The sequence below is a fragment of the Lepidochelys kempii genome, chromosome 7, assembly GCF_965140265.1.
Source record: "Lepidochelys kempii isolate rLepKem1 chromosome 7, rLepKem1.hap2, whole genome shotgun sequence".
In the NCBI taxonomy this organism is placed as follows: domain Eukaryota; kingdom Metazoa; phylum Chordata; order Testudines; family Cheloniidae; genus Lepidochelys; species Lepidochelys kempii.
Window position 1 is genome coordinate 120,685,179 of NC_133262.1, and position 16,563 is coordinate 120,701,741.

The 16,563-nt window shown below is 36.0% G+C and overlaps 1 protein-coding gene across 5 annotated transcripts in view; it reads right to left on the reverse strand.

Annotated features, from left to right (window-relative positions):
* SLK (STE20 like kinase) overlaps positions 1-16,563 on the reverse strand; it is a 65,758-nt gene that overhangs the window by 24,467 nt on the left and 24,728 nt on the right. For 3 of the 5 annotated variants that reach the window (XM_073354448.1, XM_073354450.1, XM_073354451.1), the window contains 8 exons: positions 12,696-12,860; positions 11,396-11,444; positions 10,476-10,625; positions 7,789-7,861; positions 7,369-7,563; positions 6,058-6,139; positions 4,884-5,012; positions 490-1,950 (listed from right to left, as the gene is read on the reverse strand). In XM_073354448.1, coding sequence (XP_073210549.1) covers positions 490-1,950; positions 4,884-5,012; positions 6,058-6,139; positions 7,369-7,563; positions 7,789-7,861; positions 10,476-10,625; positions 11,396-11,444; positions 12,696-12,860 — 2,304 coding nt within the window. Of the gene's footprint in view, positions 1-489; positions 1,951-4,883; positions 5,013-6,057; positions 6,140-7,368; positions 7,564-7,788; positions 7,862-10,475; positions 10,626-11,395; positions 11,445-12,695; positions 12,861-16,563 lie in introns of those variants that run through there. The other 2 variants (XM_073354449.1, XM_073354452.1) reach the window with 2 other exon arrangements.

Here is a 16,563-nt window from a genome sequence, read left to right on the forward strand (position 1 = left end):
TTGAGTTCTAGTCCCAAGCCTTAACCACAAGACAAATCTTCCTCTTAATCATCCTGTAGTTTTCGGCTCTTTGGAATTTCCTGTCTCAATGTATTGGTTTACATTTAGTTCACATTTTGAAGGTTATCCTCACAACTGTAATGATTAACAATTTTTTGATCTGATAGTTTAGATTTTGGATTTAGATAAATGTGTGGCAGTTTTGTTGCCATTTACAATTGCTGCCTAAACACATGTACACAGAGTTACAACATTATTCCATGTACTCCAATATTTTACTCTGAAAACAGTTTTAGATGCAACTGGTATTTGACTATTTGTGATCTTCAATTCTAGCAAAGTGGTTCCTATAAAGGTACAGATTCAATATTACGACTCTAGTTTCTGATTAGTTGATTTTCTCGGCATTATTAACTCCCCAAGGAAGTCTTAGGGTCTTACTATATAAGATTTTACATAAAAAATTATAACTAATTGTCCTACACTTACTTGTAAAGATATTGATCCAGTGTCCTTGTTTTTAGTGAGGAAGCTAGAGATGGACAAGTTCAAATCAATGCTATTATTATCAGCTGCAGAACCAGTGCCTGAATCTGTATCATTTTCCTTTAGTGTCTCAGGTTCTAGCTGCTGTAATGTTTCAGCATGGGCTTGATTACCCATTTTAACTTTTTCCTCATTTTCTTCAGCGCTAACACTAATAATGGGTACTGGAGTGAGTTCAGAATCATTAGGTTGTTCAACTGCAGGATCCTGAAGCTTGTTCTTAAGTGGTGCATCAAACGGAACTTCGGAATGCTCTGCATTTATCTGAATGTTGTTCTTCTGGGTATCCTCAGGTCCATGTGTTTCTACATTTTGGTCAGGCTCAAACACTTTACCCACACTTTCGATCTGAATTTCCTCAGTGCTATTTGTCTCATGAATATTCTCAGTCTTGCTCTGTATTGGCTTCTGGTCTATACCACCCACTTTTCCTGAATCCTTGACCTCAGTTTCCTCTGTACTGCTTGTCTTATGAACATCTTCATTTTCACTTTCTACTAATTTCTGATCTGTATCAGTCACTTTATCTCTACTTTTAATCTGAGTTTCTTCAGAGCTGCCTGTCTCGTGAACATGCTCAGTTCTACTTTCCATTAGCTTCTGGACTGTCCCGGGTATTTTATCTCCATTACTGATCTGTCTTTCATTAGTGCTGCCTGTCTCTTGAGCATTGTCAACTCCATTTTTTAGTGGCTCCTGCTCTGTGTCAGCCATTTTCTCTGCACCTTTAACCAGAGTTTCATTAGTGATGCCTGTCATCTCATCTTTCTGAACTTCTTCAGATTTACCATCATCTTTTTGCTCTGTATTTTTTTCTATCGTTGTTTCTTCATTCTTATTTTCCTGCCTCTCTGTTCTGCTTTCTTTCTCCTCTTTCTCCCCAGTCTCTTTAGATATTACTTCTGTAGTTTGAGCACTGGCATCTTCAATTTCAGGTGCTATTTTCAGTTTATTTTCATCTGTCTCTTCATTTTCTATGGCACTTCTTTCCGCTGTTTTCAGACTGTGTTTATCATTTGTTTCTAATGTTGTCACTGTATCAACTTCTTTTCTTTCTGTCTGTGATCCAGTGTCCACATTTACTACTTCTGATTTTCCAGTATTCTTTTCAACTCCTAATCTTTTCTCTGGCTCATCTTCCTCAACTAATACTGACCCATTCTGCACCTTTACAATATCTCCAGGAGTGGTATCAGACACACTGTCAATAATTTCCACATCTTTAATTGTCTTGGGTTCACTAGCAGTTTTATCATCTGGAAATATACTGATGTTCTCCTCAGCAGCATTATGTTCTGTTTTCTCAGAAACAGATTCCAGAATAGAGGCATTCTGTGAAAGTTTATCTTCTTCAGAGCTGGCAATACTAAGGTCAGAGGAGGCACGCTTGTTTGTTGGTAACTGCTAAAAAATTATTAAAAAAAAATTACTATTTTCTAATTTATGTAGAAAACAATTATACAAACATTTCTTACATAGAGAGAGAGAGATGTATATGAAAAGACACTACATGTATGTAGCTTGGTTTCCAGGAAAAATGAATTCCATAATCTCAAACTATTTGACAAGACATAACCACAGAACTATTACGTCTGTAGAAAAGCCCTTCTTCCCAGTTTACAATTGCACAAGAGCCCTTTCTCAGTCCCTGAGGGACGCTGGACATAATTTGCCTCAGCACCCACACACCTTGTAAAGTCCTCATAAACCTTTCTTCAACCACTTTACACCCTATATGGTTCTTCTGGCCACAGAGGTGGGATTCTGTGCTGCACACCTAAGAGGCACAACAAAAAATCTTGGCCTCACACCACCTTTTTGCCCTCCTGATCCTGGGCTACTCCAGGGACTGGAGAGGACCTCAGCATAAATTAAACACATCTGGGGGCACGTCTAAGTTACAGGTTTCAGAGTAACAGCCGTGTTAGTCTGTATTCGCAAAAAGAAAAGGAGTACTTGTGGCACCTTAGAGACTAACCAATTTATTTGAGCATAAGCTTTCGTGAGCTACAGCTCACTTCATCGGATGCTTACTGTGGAGAGTGTAAAAGATCTTTTTATACACACAAAGCATGAAAAAATACTTCCCCCCACCCCACTCTCCTGCTGGTAATAGCTTATCTAAAGTGATCACTCTCCTTACAATGTGTATGATAATCAAGTCGGGCCATTTCCAGCACAAATCCAGGTTTTCTCACCCCCCCAAATCTCACCTGGATTTGTGCTGGAAATGGCCCGACTTGATCATCGTACACATTGTAAGGAGAGTGATCACTTTAGATAAGCTATTACCAGCAGGAGAGTGGGGTGGGGGGAGGTATTTTTTCATGCTTTGTGTGTATAAAAAGATCTTCTACACTTTCCACAGTATGCATCTGTGGAAGTGAGCTGTAGCTCACGAAAGCTTATGTCTAAGTTACAGCAGCTTCCCCAGGCTGCCCTACGGACCACAGCATTGCCCACAAATCTGAGTGCTGCCCCAAGATGCCCCTCCTATCCCCAGTATGTTCTTTGCCAGGGCTTGTGAGGGGATACTCAGAAAGCAGTCTCATGGCTGTTTTCACAGTGCCTCTGCCAGGGAAATCCTCCCATAGCCAGAAGTAGGGCTTTCAGGGCCCTTTTACCTAGCATAATAAGGCTGGAGTGGGGATGAGGATCTCACCCCAGGGGTCCCAACTAATTAGCAGCAATACAAATGATTAAGCTTTTTGCTTTGTAGTCAACTTTGCTCCACTCACATGTGAAAAAAAAAATTTCTTTTCAACAATGGCACTACGCCTCCAGCAGGGTTATTTCCATGCCATATTTTAACTTGCAAATGTTTAAGAAGGTTGCAACATTTTCTTTGTTTTTTAAATATATACCTATATTATATTAGAATATCAGTATATAGATATATAAATTGGAAAGGTGTATTTTTTAACCTCTTCTCCCTCAAAAATGGCGGAACAATTTTTACACAAACTTCAGAAGTTCACCTTCAGGCAGAGACCAAGCATGAGAAATTTCAGTTAAAAAGGTAAAAGTTTCTAGCAGATATGAATAGATGGTAACAAGAAGTTAGAATCAAAACAATTATGTGAACATAACTCTAGCAATTGCTGTTGCTAGATTGTGAATTAATATTATTATATTTCCACAAAGACAGATACAGAAAAATATATTAATGAACCATTATCTCAAATCATAATTATTCTTTCACTCTTCAGAGTGATAATGACACATCTTTGTCTATATTTACTACTAGAACTCCATAATCTGTGAATGAAACTGTTACAATTTGCCATTAGGAGATTACAGTATATAATTTAAAATGTTATGTAAATTATGCCTAGCTACTGTATCAAATATTGGCCTGATCCTGCTCTTCCTACTGAGGCAAACCTCAATGAGAGATTTTTGCCTAAGAAAGCATGTAGTAACACACTCTTTGTGCTAAAATGCATCTAAAATAATTCTAAATATGAAAGTATTTTAGAATCTCAGTATATTGGAAGTCAAATGTGTTTTTAAATAGGATATATATAAATGCATCTATGTTAGCCACAATATATTAGCATATTATCATACTAGAGCTATGATTTCATTTCCCTTCAAGGGAGTGAATTTGACTGGCAGAAGTATCCTTATAAATCTAAAATTTCTCACAAACTAACTCTACTAAAGAGTTTGTCCTTTAGACAGATTTTTGTTTTTTTTAAACAGTCGAGTTATAAATACACAGGAAACTTAATTTATAACATAAATGTCATTACCTTCACCCATACAAGAGTTATTAGTTATAATACCAAATGCACAGTTCACTTACACATTAATACATTTACATATTTGCCTGAAAGTATATATTTGTGCATTATTTTACAAAAAGTCTTTCACTGTTTAAACCAGAGGTGGCCAAACTTACTGACCCTCCGAGCTGCAAATGGCTATCTTCAGAAGTTCGAGAGCTGGGGCGTACCTGCTGGGGCTCGGGACTTCAGCCCCATGGTAGGCGCCTGACAGGGGCTGGGGATTTAGCTCACAAGCCACAGTTTGTCCACCCCTGGTTTAAACAGCCTTCTCGCTTTACATATCCACATGTACATGCATAACCATACATGCACACAATATTCTTTATTATTCTGTCCTGAAGAAGCTTAAGATCATCTGACTTTTATAAATTCTGACCTCTGTATTTTGTACTGAAGGCATGCTATACTTGAAGAAAAAAAACAACATTCATTCTTAGTACAAATTAAAAATATTGCAAAAATAATTAGTGTGCCAGAAAATAAGTTTTTCATAGACAAAATGTAATTAAAATAAGCATCCATATATAAATTTATACTTTAACTGACCAGAGAATTTTCTGTTTCCTCCTCTTCATCTTCATCTTTACCATCTTCAACTTCTTCTGTTACTTCAGCCTTTGCCTCTGCAATTAACTCTCTGACTGGTTTATTAGAAGTGACAGTAACAAACGGATGCTTGAAAAAAAAAATTTGGCATTTAAAGTAAACAGTAATTTCATTTTTTTATAACAATGGAATAAAAGTAGCAATTCTTTTAGGGTTATATCTTGGTCTCCATTATACCCAGATATGAAAGCGATTAAGCTGAAATACTTACTCACCACCCTTTTTTATTAATGTAGATTTTTTTAAATTAGAAGTTTTAAAATCTAAAATATCAATATCTAAATCTTTATGTGGAGATTTGTTCAATAAACTCATCAAAAATACAGACAGCTCATGAAATAATTTTTTTAAAAGTTATACTGACCTTAACAACCCAAAGAACAAAAGTAGAAAGAGTTTTTAAGAGGTTGCTTTTCTTGGAAATGGTCTTCATTATTTTTTTTATTCCATGCCTGAACTTCCACCTAATACATTTTCTATTTACTATCTGGAAGTATTTAATCTAGAAAAATACAATGCTGCCTTTGGACCAAAGATTTGCGAGACAATCAATTCCTTCTGTATGTTTCCTTTAGAAAAAACAACTACCTGTCTTCATATTCTTTCTGCATAAACTATTCTCTCTCTGTTTGGTCCTGCTTCTTAAAGCCTTTCAACATATGTCAAATGTATTTTGGATACAAGTAAACATGCACTGACGTTAAACAGAATCAAATGTATCTAGTCAGATCTACTCCCGTTAACTCTTCTGCAGTGACAGCATTAGAGCAGATGGATGAGGACTAAAGCTTTTAAAACATCTGTCAGCAATCAACTGCTTATATAAACACAACTACTTTATACATTAGGGGAAGCACTGAATTAACATAAATAGGTCCACAAGAGAATTATTTACATATAAAAATTTATAAATAGTAGGCCAGATTTCCACCTGGTGTAAGCTGGTGTCTCTCCACTGACTTATACCAGCTGAGGATCTGCCCCATAATGTTAAATACAGATTAAGTATATCTAATTTTGAATTGTTCAGAACTTCACAGTAGCAGTGTCTTGCTTCTAAATAGATGTATTAAACCCAAGTACTATAACCCTGTTGGCAGCTAACTTTTCTTACCTGAAGAAGTTGAGCAGTATTCCATCTGGCATCTACATTCTTTTCCAAACATTTCCTTAGAAAATCTTTAAAATCTGAAGACCTGCAGAAGAAAACAAAGAAGTGATTGCCACTTTACCTTTACTCCTACACAAACTGCATAGTGACACATTCTTTTCAATTTCCTATTTATGACTTCATTACAATTGCTCACCATCCATTCAAAAGAAGGCAGGAGAGGCAAGAGAATGAAAAAAACCAAAACCCAAACAGTTTCTCCTTAACAGGTTACAATCACTGGTATAACTCTAATGAAATCAATAGAGTTATATCAGGGATATGAATTTAACCCAATGAGTTTTACAGTTGAAAAGCCCATGAGGTGTTGCATATTGAACTTCTGATAGCCAATCCAATAAATGTTTAAAACTGAAAGTAGCACATTGCTTACCTTGTAATCTCTCTTAATAAAGTTTTATAATCTAGACTATATTAAAAACCACTGCTTTATCTGCCACATTGTTTTGCGTAAAGTGATATGGCTTGATTCAACACCCGTTTATCCATTATTTTGCCTTGTGAAGTGCAACCTTAACCTTTCTGTTGTTCTTTTTTAGTCCCTGAGCTGCATTTTTTCAAATGAAGTTCCATTTTAAAGAAAGGTTTTATTTTATGGTTCTTGGTTTTAAAAAGAAAAGGAGTACTTGTGGCACCTTAGAGATTAACAAATTTATTTGAGCATAAGCATTTGTGAGCTACAGCTCACTTCATCGATGCATCCTAACTGCAAATTCACCTAGTAATATTTTGCACTAACCATTTGAAAACAATCTGTTGTCATGACTGAGTGGGCAACGGCATACTCTTTTCAAACAATGTATATTCTCTGTATGAAATCAAAGAGGATTCTTCAACATTTCTCTTTTTTTCCATTTTTACTTTTTTTAAAACAGATCATTGTCCTCATGCTTTTTCTTTATATCACATTTTTTTTTAAAAAGGGTAGTTAAAAATCTTTATGTACACATTTGATGTTGAATCTGAAACTTATATTTGAAAAGAACAAGCTCTATTTTCCAACACAACAATATCAAAATACTAAGATACTGTAGCCTTTTTAATATGAAAGCTTCTAGACACTGCAATAACAAAAAGTAAAGTCATGGGCCCCAATCCTCCAAGGCCACATAGAAGTACTTTATGCAAGTGAGTAGTTCAATACAGTTTAATAGGACTACTCAAGTGATTGAAGTTAAATGTGCTTACATCGCTGCAGACTCAGGGCCAATCTTCAAAACTCTTGGCAAAAAAAGTTAGCATTAAAAGACTAACCATTTTGAAGGCTGTGCCAATGTAGGTGGGTCAGATTTTGCTATTTTCAGCAACACACGCATAGGATTTAGCTCATGATGAGGTGGTTCTACTTGAGCCATTTCTATTAAAGTGATGCCCAGTGACCACACATCAGCCTTATAATCATAAGGCCTGTCTTTAGATGTCTCACACATTACCACTTCAGGAGCCATCCTGCAAAAGAGAATGGTGTATAGAATTAGAGAAAGAAGCATTATCATCTGCAGTCAAAAACATTCTAAATAGTTTACTTAATTAAAATATTAATGAAATTTAAATATTTTAAAGTAAATGGCACACTTTTACATATTTTACATTATTCTTTTGCAAGGCTATGTACTCAGTTGTGATATTAAAATATTAGTTCATGCTACAAAGTTAACAAAACTGCACACTTACCAGTAAGGTGTACCAATGAAAGAATCTCTTCTCTGTATTGTCCTTGTGTTTTTAGCAGACACGCCAAAATCCGCTTGAAGCAAACAGTAAAAATATTACTAATTTAGAGGTGGAATTCTTTTTTACATTCCACAACTAGCATATGAAATTTTGAGCTACACTGTAGACCAAAAAGTATATATATATGAATATTAAAACTCCAAAGTGAGCATTCAAAATATTTAAATGTGTTGTTATTATTAAATCAGTAATACTTTGTAGCTCACTAACTACTCTAATAAAAAAGTATAATGACTCCCCCTGCTAAAAATAAAGCACTTTAAAGGCTAATGCCAAGATTAGGATGTGAAGGACAGAAATAATGGCAGGTAGGAGAAGTATTTGTTGTTAGAAGAAAAGAAATAAACGATTTTCCATTAGGAAATTATTTATTTTGCCTATGAAATTATCACACTAAACCTGAACATTAACATCTCTACCTACTTCAACAATTCCCCATTAGGTTTTGATTTTTACACTAATTCAGAGATCCTAAACTAGGATTTATTTTCTTTTTCCTGTTCCCCCAGTATGAAATCTTTGAAAAAGGCGAATAGTAAAGACATGTAGGTACACTTTTGATTGTAAAATGTAAATTAGAAATCTTGCATTTCCAATAATAAATTTTATCAAATAGCATATCAAGCATGACATTTCTCATTTATAAAATAAGTATATTTATTTTGAAGAGATACTTTTTTGTGTCCTACTATAGCAGATGTTCTAACTCTTCTTAATTAAAGTGTACTGATTAGACCAGAGACAAAATACCCATACTCTGTCTGCTTCAATCTGTACAAAATGACGTGATAGGCTCAACACTTGATAAGCCTAATTTTGCTCTTTACAAAAAAGTGTAGGATTAAGGCAGCTACCTATTCCAGTATAAAACCAGAAATATTAAAGGACTGTAGATACTATAAATTAGACATTAAAACTTGATTGTTTCTCATAAAACTATCACATATGAAATTCCATTTTATTAAAAAACAGGAGGCATTGCACTTAACATATTCAAGACCACCAGAAGCAAAAAAGCAAACAGTACAAGCAGCAAGAAAGAAATTATATATTCTTTCATACAGACCCTGTTTCCTTTTCAAAGGTAAAATAAATTAAATCTTTGACCAGTCTGAATTTTATAGGGCCAGTTTACATCCACTGAATCCACGAAAGAAGGGGACTTCCCCACTTAGATTTCTTTGCAAAGTAGGGTCTCAGCTACCTCTGCAGCACTATCACCCAACTTCACGTCCAGGCTAAGAAGAGGCAGAGATCTCGTGGGACAAGGGAAATGGACAAAGACAGAAGAATACATGTCATCCTAGCTCTGACCCTGTGGAAATTTGTTAGAAAAGATAATACAGCCTCAAGCTTTAGTATTAATTATTATTTTATTTAGTATTATTTTGTATTATTATTTTATTTATTTATGTATTTCTACTAATGTAGTGCCTAGGAATCCTAGTCATGGACTAGGACCCCATTGTGTTAGGGGCTGCATAAACACAAAACAAAAAAAAGTTACTTACCCCAAGAAGCTTACAATTTAAGTATAACATAAGAGACAATAGGTGGATACAGACAGAGGAGTACAAGGAAACAGTGGGAGGCCACAATCAAGATCGGGATCCCATTGTGCCAGGTGCTGTGTATATATACACACAGTAAGAGACAGCTCCTACCTTGAAGCTTACAAGTTTAACAGACAAAACAAATAGCAAGGCAGGATTATCATCCCTATTTTGCAGAAGAAAAAACAAGGCAAAGAATCACCAAAGTACTTGCTTAGCTATTCTGAATTTTTTAATTGACTTCAAAGTTAAGCTAGTAGTGAAGGAATGACACTTGGAGCCCCAAAGCCACTGTAAAAGCAGAGGGCCTCCATGCAGCTAGATCTGGCCAACTGTGCATCCCTGAGGATCTACCAGGTTTGGAGGTGGGCCATTTAGCCATTTTCTAGATGGAGGAACCAAATTCCATCCATCAATGGGACAATGTGGAGCCTTCATGAAGAAATCCTCATGGAGATTTCCTCTCTATACCATCCCCATTCTCAGGAGAGGAAATTTTGGGCGGTGGTGATTACTTCAGACAGAATGCTAGGAAGAAACACTACAAAGCTCATAGCAATTGTGTGTTCCAGCTCCCACTGAAGTTAAGGAAGAGGGAGTGATCAGTGGTATAGAAGGCTGCCGGGAAAAGGGAACACCAATAATAATAATTTTTTCTATATCTAGAATATTAGTGGGAGACATTTAAAGAAACTGAATTATTATAGACTATTTTCACACATTTTAAATATTTTCCATAGCCAAATGAAACCTAAAACTCTTGTTTTTATATTATATATATTTAAAAGTATTTACACCTAGCGTAACCTGACTTTCAAATTCAGTAACAGTATTGGTACAAGGCCTGCTCCTGCTCTATGGGAGGTTTGCCAAGCATAAATAAGATAACTCAAGCTTTACTTATTTTTCAGAATAACAAAAAATCACTTATGTCTGTTGAACTATAATTCTTCTATAACATATATCTAAGTACACAAATACTTAACAGTGCCAAACAACAATTTAAACAAAAAAGTTCATGAGATGATCTGTTTTTTTTTTTAAATCTTGTATATTTCCATGCAAGAGCCTTACCCAGTTTAATGTCTCCATCTAATGTAAAAAGAATATTGCCAGCTTTTAGATCTCTGTGAATGATCTTATTTTCATGCAAGTAGCTCAGTGCCTCCAAAGTCTGTTTGCAAACTACTTTAATCTGTGGCTCTGTTAATGGCCTCTCAAGCTCTGAAAGAGAAACACATACACAAATATAAAAAAAAAATCCCATCTTTTGCGTTTTTATTTTTACATAAATTTCCAGACTGATCATTATAAATCATAGCAAAAACTGTCAATCTGACCACTTAGTTTTAGAAGTAAACATTAGGCGAAAAATTCTGGCCCCACTGAAGTCAATGGCAAAATTCCCATGGACTCCAATGGAGCCAGGATTTCACACCTGGGATCTGGGAACGTCTCATTTATGAACTATTTATAAAGTTACTTTGAATTTTCTGTTTAATATACAGAAATGTTATTAAAATGACTTTCAGGTCAATGAAATATTAATTATGTTTTAAATAATACTTTGAGTAAGATGGAAAAAAGAACCATATTCTGTAAAGACAAATATATGGACAACTAATCACATAAATAATCTACTCATGCGATTAAGGTTGCTCACATGCATAAATTAATGCATAATTTAAATTATTAATTTTAAAATAATTTAGATTTTTGAGAAATATAATGACCATTTTAAAAATAACAAAATTACTTTACATTAAGATGAGGGGGTTAGGTACATAGATATAGCTACTTTACACTCATATAATAAACATTTTAAAATCATCACATTGAGTATTGTTCAGTATAGTCCTGCATAAAATACAAACAAAATATCTGCATTTCAAAATAGTATATAATTTTTAAAAGTGAAATCCTTCCAAATATTTAATTATTTTTATTTTAACCTGTTATAACGATTATTATTTGAAACAAAATCTTGTATTTACCCAACATTACTGCATCTACTGCTCCACCTGCACAAAATTCAATCAGGATCTGTGTAAAAATAAAAAATAAATAATTTACTGAATTGGAAGTGTTGTCTAGAGGTGAGAGACCATAGGACTTGGCATCAGGAGGCGTGGGTTCTATTTCCTCGTTTATCCCTGGCTTGCTGTGTGACCTTGATAAATCACTTATCTAACTTCTGTAGAACAGTGATATTAGCTAACTGAAAGTGGCACTGCAAGGCTTAAGTAAATTGTATGCAAAGTGCTTGGAGATACTCAGACAAAATGTGTTAATCCAGGTATATAAATTCCACAATAAAAGGATTAAAATCAACTGGAATCTGGTTGGCTGGGTGTGTGATTTGCACAATCATTATATAGTTATTTCTGATTTGAAAATTCTGAGCACAGGAGCCAAAACATTTGTTAACAGCAGACATAGCTGCCTTATCTTCACGCCCCCTTCACGTGAAACAGAAAAAATATAATATTTACATGAAAGGAAAGACATCAAAAATCGAAGGAAAGAGACCTGTCACATGTTTTAAAGGGAAAACCAAAAACCCTTTGACTTGTTTTTCTCCTTCTTCCTATTCATGTCCATAGAACTCTTCTTGGCCCAGAATAATCCCCCCATTTACATGAATTCTTATGGGGAAATTGGATTCGCTTAACATCGTTTCGCTTAAAGTTGCATTTTTCAGGAACATAACTACAACGTTAAGTGAGGAGTTACTGTATTTGTGAAATCTACATATGTACATTCAAAGGCCTAGATCATCAGCAAATTGTGGGCCAAGTTCTGTGAGATGCTAAGCACTTTCTGCAAGTTACTGAGTGCCCTCAAGTCCCATTAAAATCAGTGGAAGTTGAGGTTGATCAGTATCTCACAAGATTGGTCTCAAAAAGCCCTAATTTTTATTTTATTCTTAATTGTGTGGTTCCCGTTATCTATTTCTGAACTGTGCTGGTGGACTTAAAACTTGAATCCAGCAGTTACAAACTAGAAATGTCTAAATCCTCTCCATACATAGAAATAAACTATCAAATTCCAAGTTTTAGAATCTAATCCGGGTGAACCAGAGCTGCTGTTACAGTCAGAGCTGAACAGATGACTCTGTATATCTTAATTTCATCATACTGATTTGCTAGAAGATGCTTTGACACAGTAATCATGCGACTTGCAAGATTTGATGGAATAATGATATAAAGTCTCTTATTATTAAGTTGGGGAGGGAACCTAAAGTTCAATATTTTTACATAAATTGGAGAACTGTATACAAAAGGAAACACCTACCCAAAGATTATTTTCATAGTAGAAAGCATCTAGAAGCTTGACAATATTTGGATGATCGCAGGATGCCAGAATATCAATCTCAACCATGTAATCTTCTAGTTCTTCCTCGGATTTAGTATCAATCACCTTTGCTGCAGCAAGGACTTTGGTTTCTTTGTTCTGAGCCTGTAAAAGGAAGTCACAGCACCATTAACACAGGAACTTTTCAATTCTGAACACATTCAAAATATGACAGTGACAAACTTCAATTATTTCACCTCAAGATTCCGTTATAATAATTAGTATACTACTGAAGCATTTTGCCATCTTCAATATGTTTATGAACATTTACTAATTAATCCTCAACATAACATACAGAAGACAAACATACATATTATATACTGGATAAACTGAGGCAGAGGAAGGTTTGATAACTTTCCTAGTGAAACAGAGAATCTGTGGAAGAAATACAATAAGGACATAGGTGTTCCTGACTCTGAATCACCATGCTGCTTATCTCTCAAAAAGAAAAGGACTACTTGTGGCACCTTAGAGACTAACCAATTTATTTGAGCATAAGCTTTTGTGAGCTACAGCTCACTTCATCGGACGCATTCAGTGGAAAATACAGTGAGGAGATTTATATACACACAACATGAAAAAATGGGTGTTATCATACACACTGTAAGGAGAGGTTTCAGAGGAACAGCCGTGTTAGTCTGTATTCGCAAAAAGAAAAGGAGTACTTGTGGCACCTTAGAGACTAACCAATTTATTTGGTTGCAAGCTGTAGCTCACGAAAGCTCATGCTCAAATAAATTGGTTAGTCTCTAAGGTGCCACAAGTACTCCTTTTCTTTTTACTGTAAGGAGAGTGATCACTTAAGATGAACTATTACCAGCAGAAGAGCGGGGGGGCAGAGGGGAGAAAACCTTTTGTAGTGATAATCAAGGTGGGCCATTTCCAACAGTTAACAAGAACATCTGAGGAACAGTGGGGGGTTGGGGAGTGGGAAATAAACATGGGGAAATAGTTTTACTTTGTGTAATGACCCATCCACTCCCAGTCTCTGTTCAAGCCTAAGTTAATTGTATCCAGTTTGCAAATTAATTCCCATTCAGCAGTCTCTCGTTGGAGTCTGTTTTTGAAGTCTTTTTGTTGTAATATTGCAAATTTTAGGTCTGTAATCGAGTGGCCAGAGAGATTGAAGTGTTCTCCGACTGGTTTATGAATGTTATAATTCTTGACATCGGATTTGTGTCCATTTATTCTTTTACATAGAGACTGTCCAGTTTGACCAATGTACATGGCAGAGGGGCATTGCTGGCACATGATGGCATATATCACATTGGTAGATGTGCAGGTGAACGAGCCTCTGATAGTGTGGCTGATGTGATTTGAAGTGAGCTGTAGCTCACGAAAGCTTATGCTCAAATAAATTGGTTAGTCTCTAAGGTGCCACAGGTACTCCTTTTCTTTTTGCGAATAAGACTAACACGGCTGCTACTCTGAAACCTGTCATTATGCAAGGCACTGCATTTAGCCATATGGAGTGGAAATCTGTCAACTTCATGAAAAAACTCGTACAGATACAGACAGACATCTTCCTTTCCAAATGCAAACAGATGGACATCGTACCAAAAGGACTGAAGGTAAAAAATCCATTACAATCTACCTACCATACAGACTATGCTGACAGCTTGTGCCACACGCTCTCAAAGAAACTGCGGAACCACCTGATCAAAAATAGGATTCTAGGTCACCACAGAACTGTATCATGTTCGTGGGGGTGGAGGGGCAGAAGGAGAGGCCCCGAGATAGGACAGATTCTTCTGCTGGGCAAAGAGTATAGTTGGATAGATTAACAATATTGCTGGCTGGGTTAAGGGAACCATTGCTGTGGCCTCTTGTGGCATGTAGTAGTTTAGAAAGTTTAGTGTCCTTTTTCTTTTGTAGAGAAGCAAAGTGTGTGTTGTAAATGGCTTGTCTAGTTTTTGTAAAGTCCAGCCACGAGGAAGTTTGTGTGGAAGGTTGGTTTTTTATGAGAGTATCCAGTTTTGAGAGCTCATTCTTAATCTTCCCCTGTTTGCTGTAGAAGATGTTGATCAGGTGGTTCCGCAGTTTCTTTGAGAGCGCGTGGCACAAGCTGTCAGCATAGTCTGTATGGTAGGTAGATTGTAATGGATTTTTTACCTTCAGTCCTTTTGGTACGATGTCCATCTGTTTGCATTTGGAAAGGAAGATGTCTGTCTGTATCTGTACGAGTTTTTTCATGAAGTTGACAGATTTCCACTCCATATGGCTAAATGCAGTGCCTTGCATAATGACAGGTTTCAGAGTAGCAGCCGTGTTAGTCTTATTCGCAAAAAGAAAAGGAGTACCTGTGGCACCTTAGAGACTAACCAATTTATTTGAGCATAAGCTTTCGTGAGCTACAGCTCACTTCAAATCACATCAGCCACACTATCAGAGGCTCGTTCACCTGCACATCTACCAATGTGATATATGCCATCATGTGCCAGCAATGCCCCTCTGCCATGTACATTGGTCAAACTGGACAGTCTCTATGTAAAAGAATAAATGGACACAAATCAGATGTCAAGAATTATAACATTCAGAAACCAGTCGGAGAACACTTCAATCTCTCTGGTCACTCGATTACAGACCTAAAAGTCACAATACTACAATAAAAAGACTTCAAAAACAGACTCCAATGAGAGACTGCTGAATGGGAATTAATTTGCAAACTGGATACAATTAACTGAGGCTTGAATAGAGACTGGGAGTGGATGGGTCATTACACAAAGTAAAACTATTTCCCCATGTTTATTTCCCACCCCCCGACCCCCCACTGTTCCTCAGATGTTCTTGTTAACTGTTGGAAATGGCCCACCTTGATTATCACTACAAAAGGTTTTCTCCCCCCACCCCACCCCCTGCTCTTCTGCTGGTAATAGTTCATCTGAAGTGATCACTCTCCTTACAGTGTGTATGATAACACCCGTTTTTTCATGTTGTGTGTATATAAATCTCCTCACTGTATTTTCCACTGAATGCATCCGATGAAGTGAGCTGTAGGTCACGAAAGCTTATGCTCAAATCAATTGGTTAGTCTCTAAGGTGCCACTAATACTCCTTTACTTTTAAAGTTTGACGACCTTGGAAAACTTTATGGACCTGCCTACCCTAGCAAAAATGTCTCTAAATGATATACCATTGATAATGACAGTTCAGTTCCAATAGTGTTAGCACAACTGGGAGCTCTAGTATAGATGTCTACCTGCTGGTGGTGGTGGTTTGAATAGGATATTGAAAATTCTGGCAGCCTGTCCCATACTGCTAACACGGGGGCAGCTGAACTGCATATAGCAATGGTGTGAAATGTTTAGAGAATGTTCTTTGTGTAGAGGTCCCTCAGCAAATGGAGAACTAATGGAATTATGTCATAACAAGCAACAAAACCCAGAAAGCTGAGCAACTGAGAGAGGAAAGGATTTGTAGTTAGACTGTTTAAAACTCTGGATTTTGTCTGGCTTTTAATAACACTTTTTTAATATTAAAGTTAACAAATATTTGGGAAAAGGGAAGTCTTTGTTAAACATTCAATAAAAGCGTGAGAGCTCACCATACTTAAAAAGTAATCCAGTAAAACTACAGAACGTGAGACTTCACATTTTGATATTTTTAAGATCAAAACCAAACATAAAAGTAAAACAAAAGCCTTTAAGTCTGTCTATATACATTATAAATGGACACAAATACAATTTTTAAATAATCTTTTGAAGTGACACCATACATTTGGAATCTAATCATTTTCAATACATGAGAAAAGTAATTTCTAAAACAATGTGTCCCCCCCACTTTTCTTTTTTTTTTAAAAAAAGAAGTA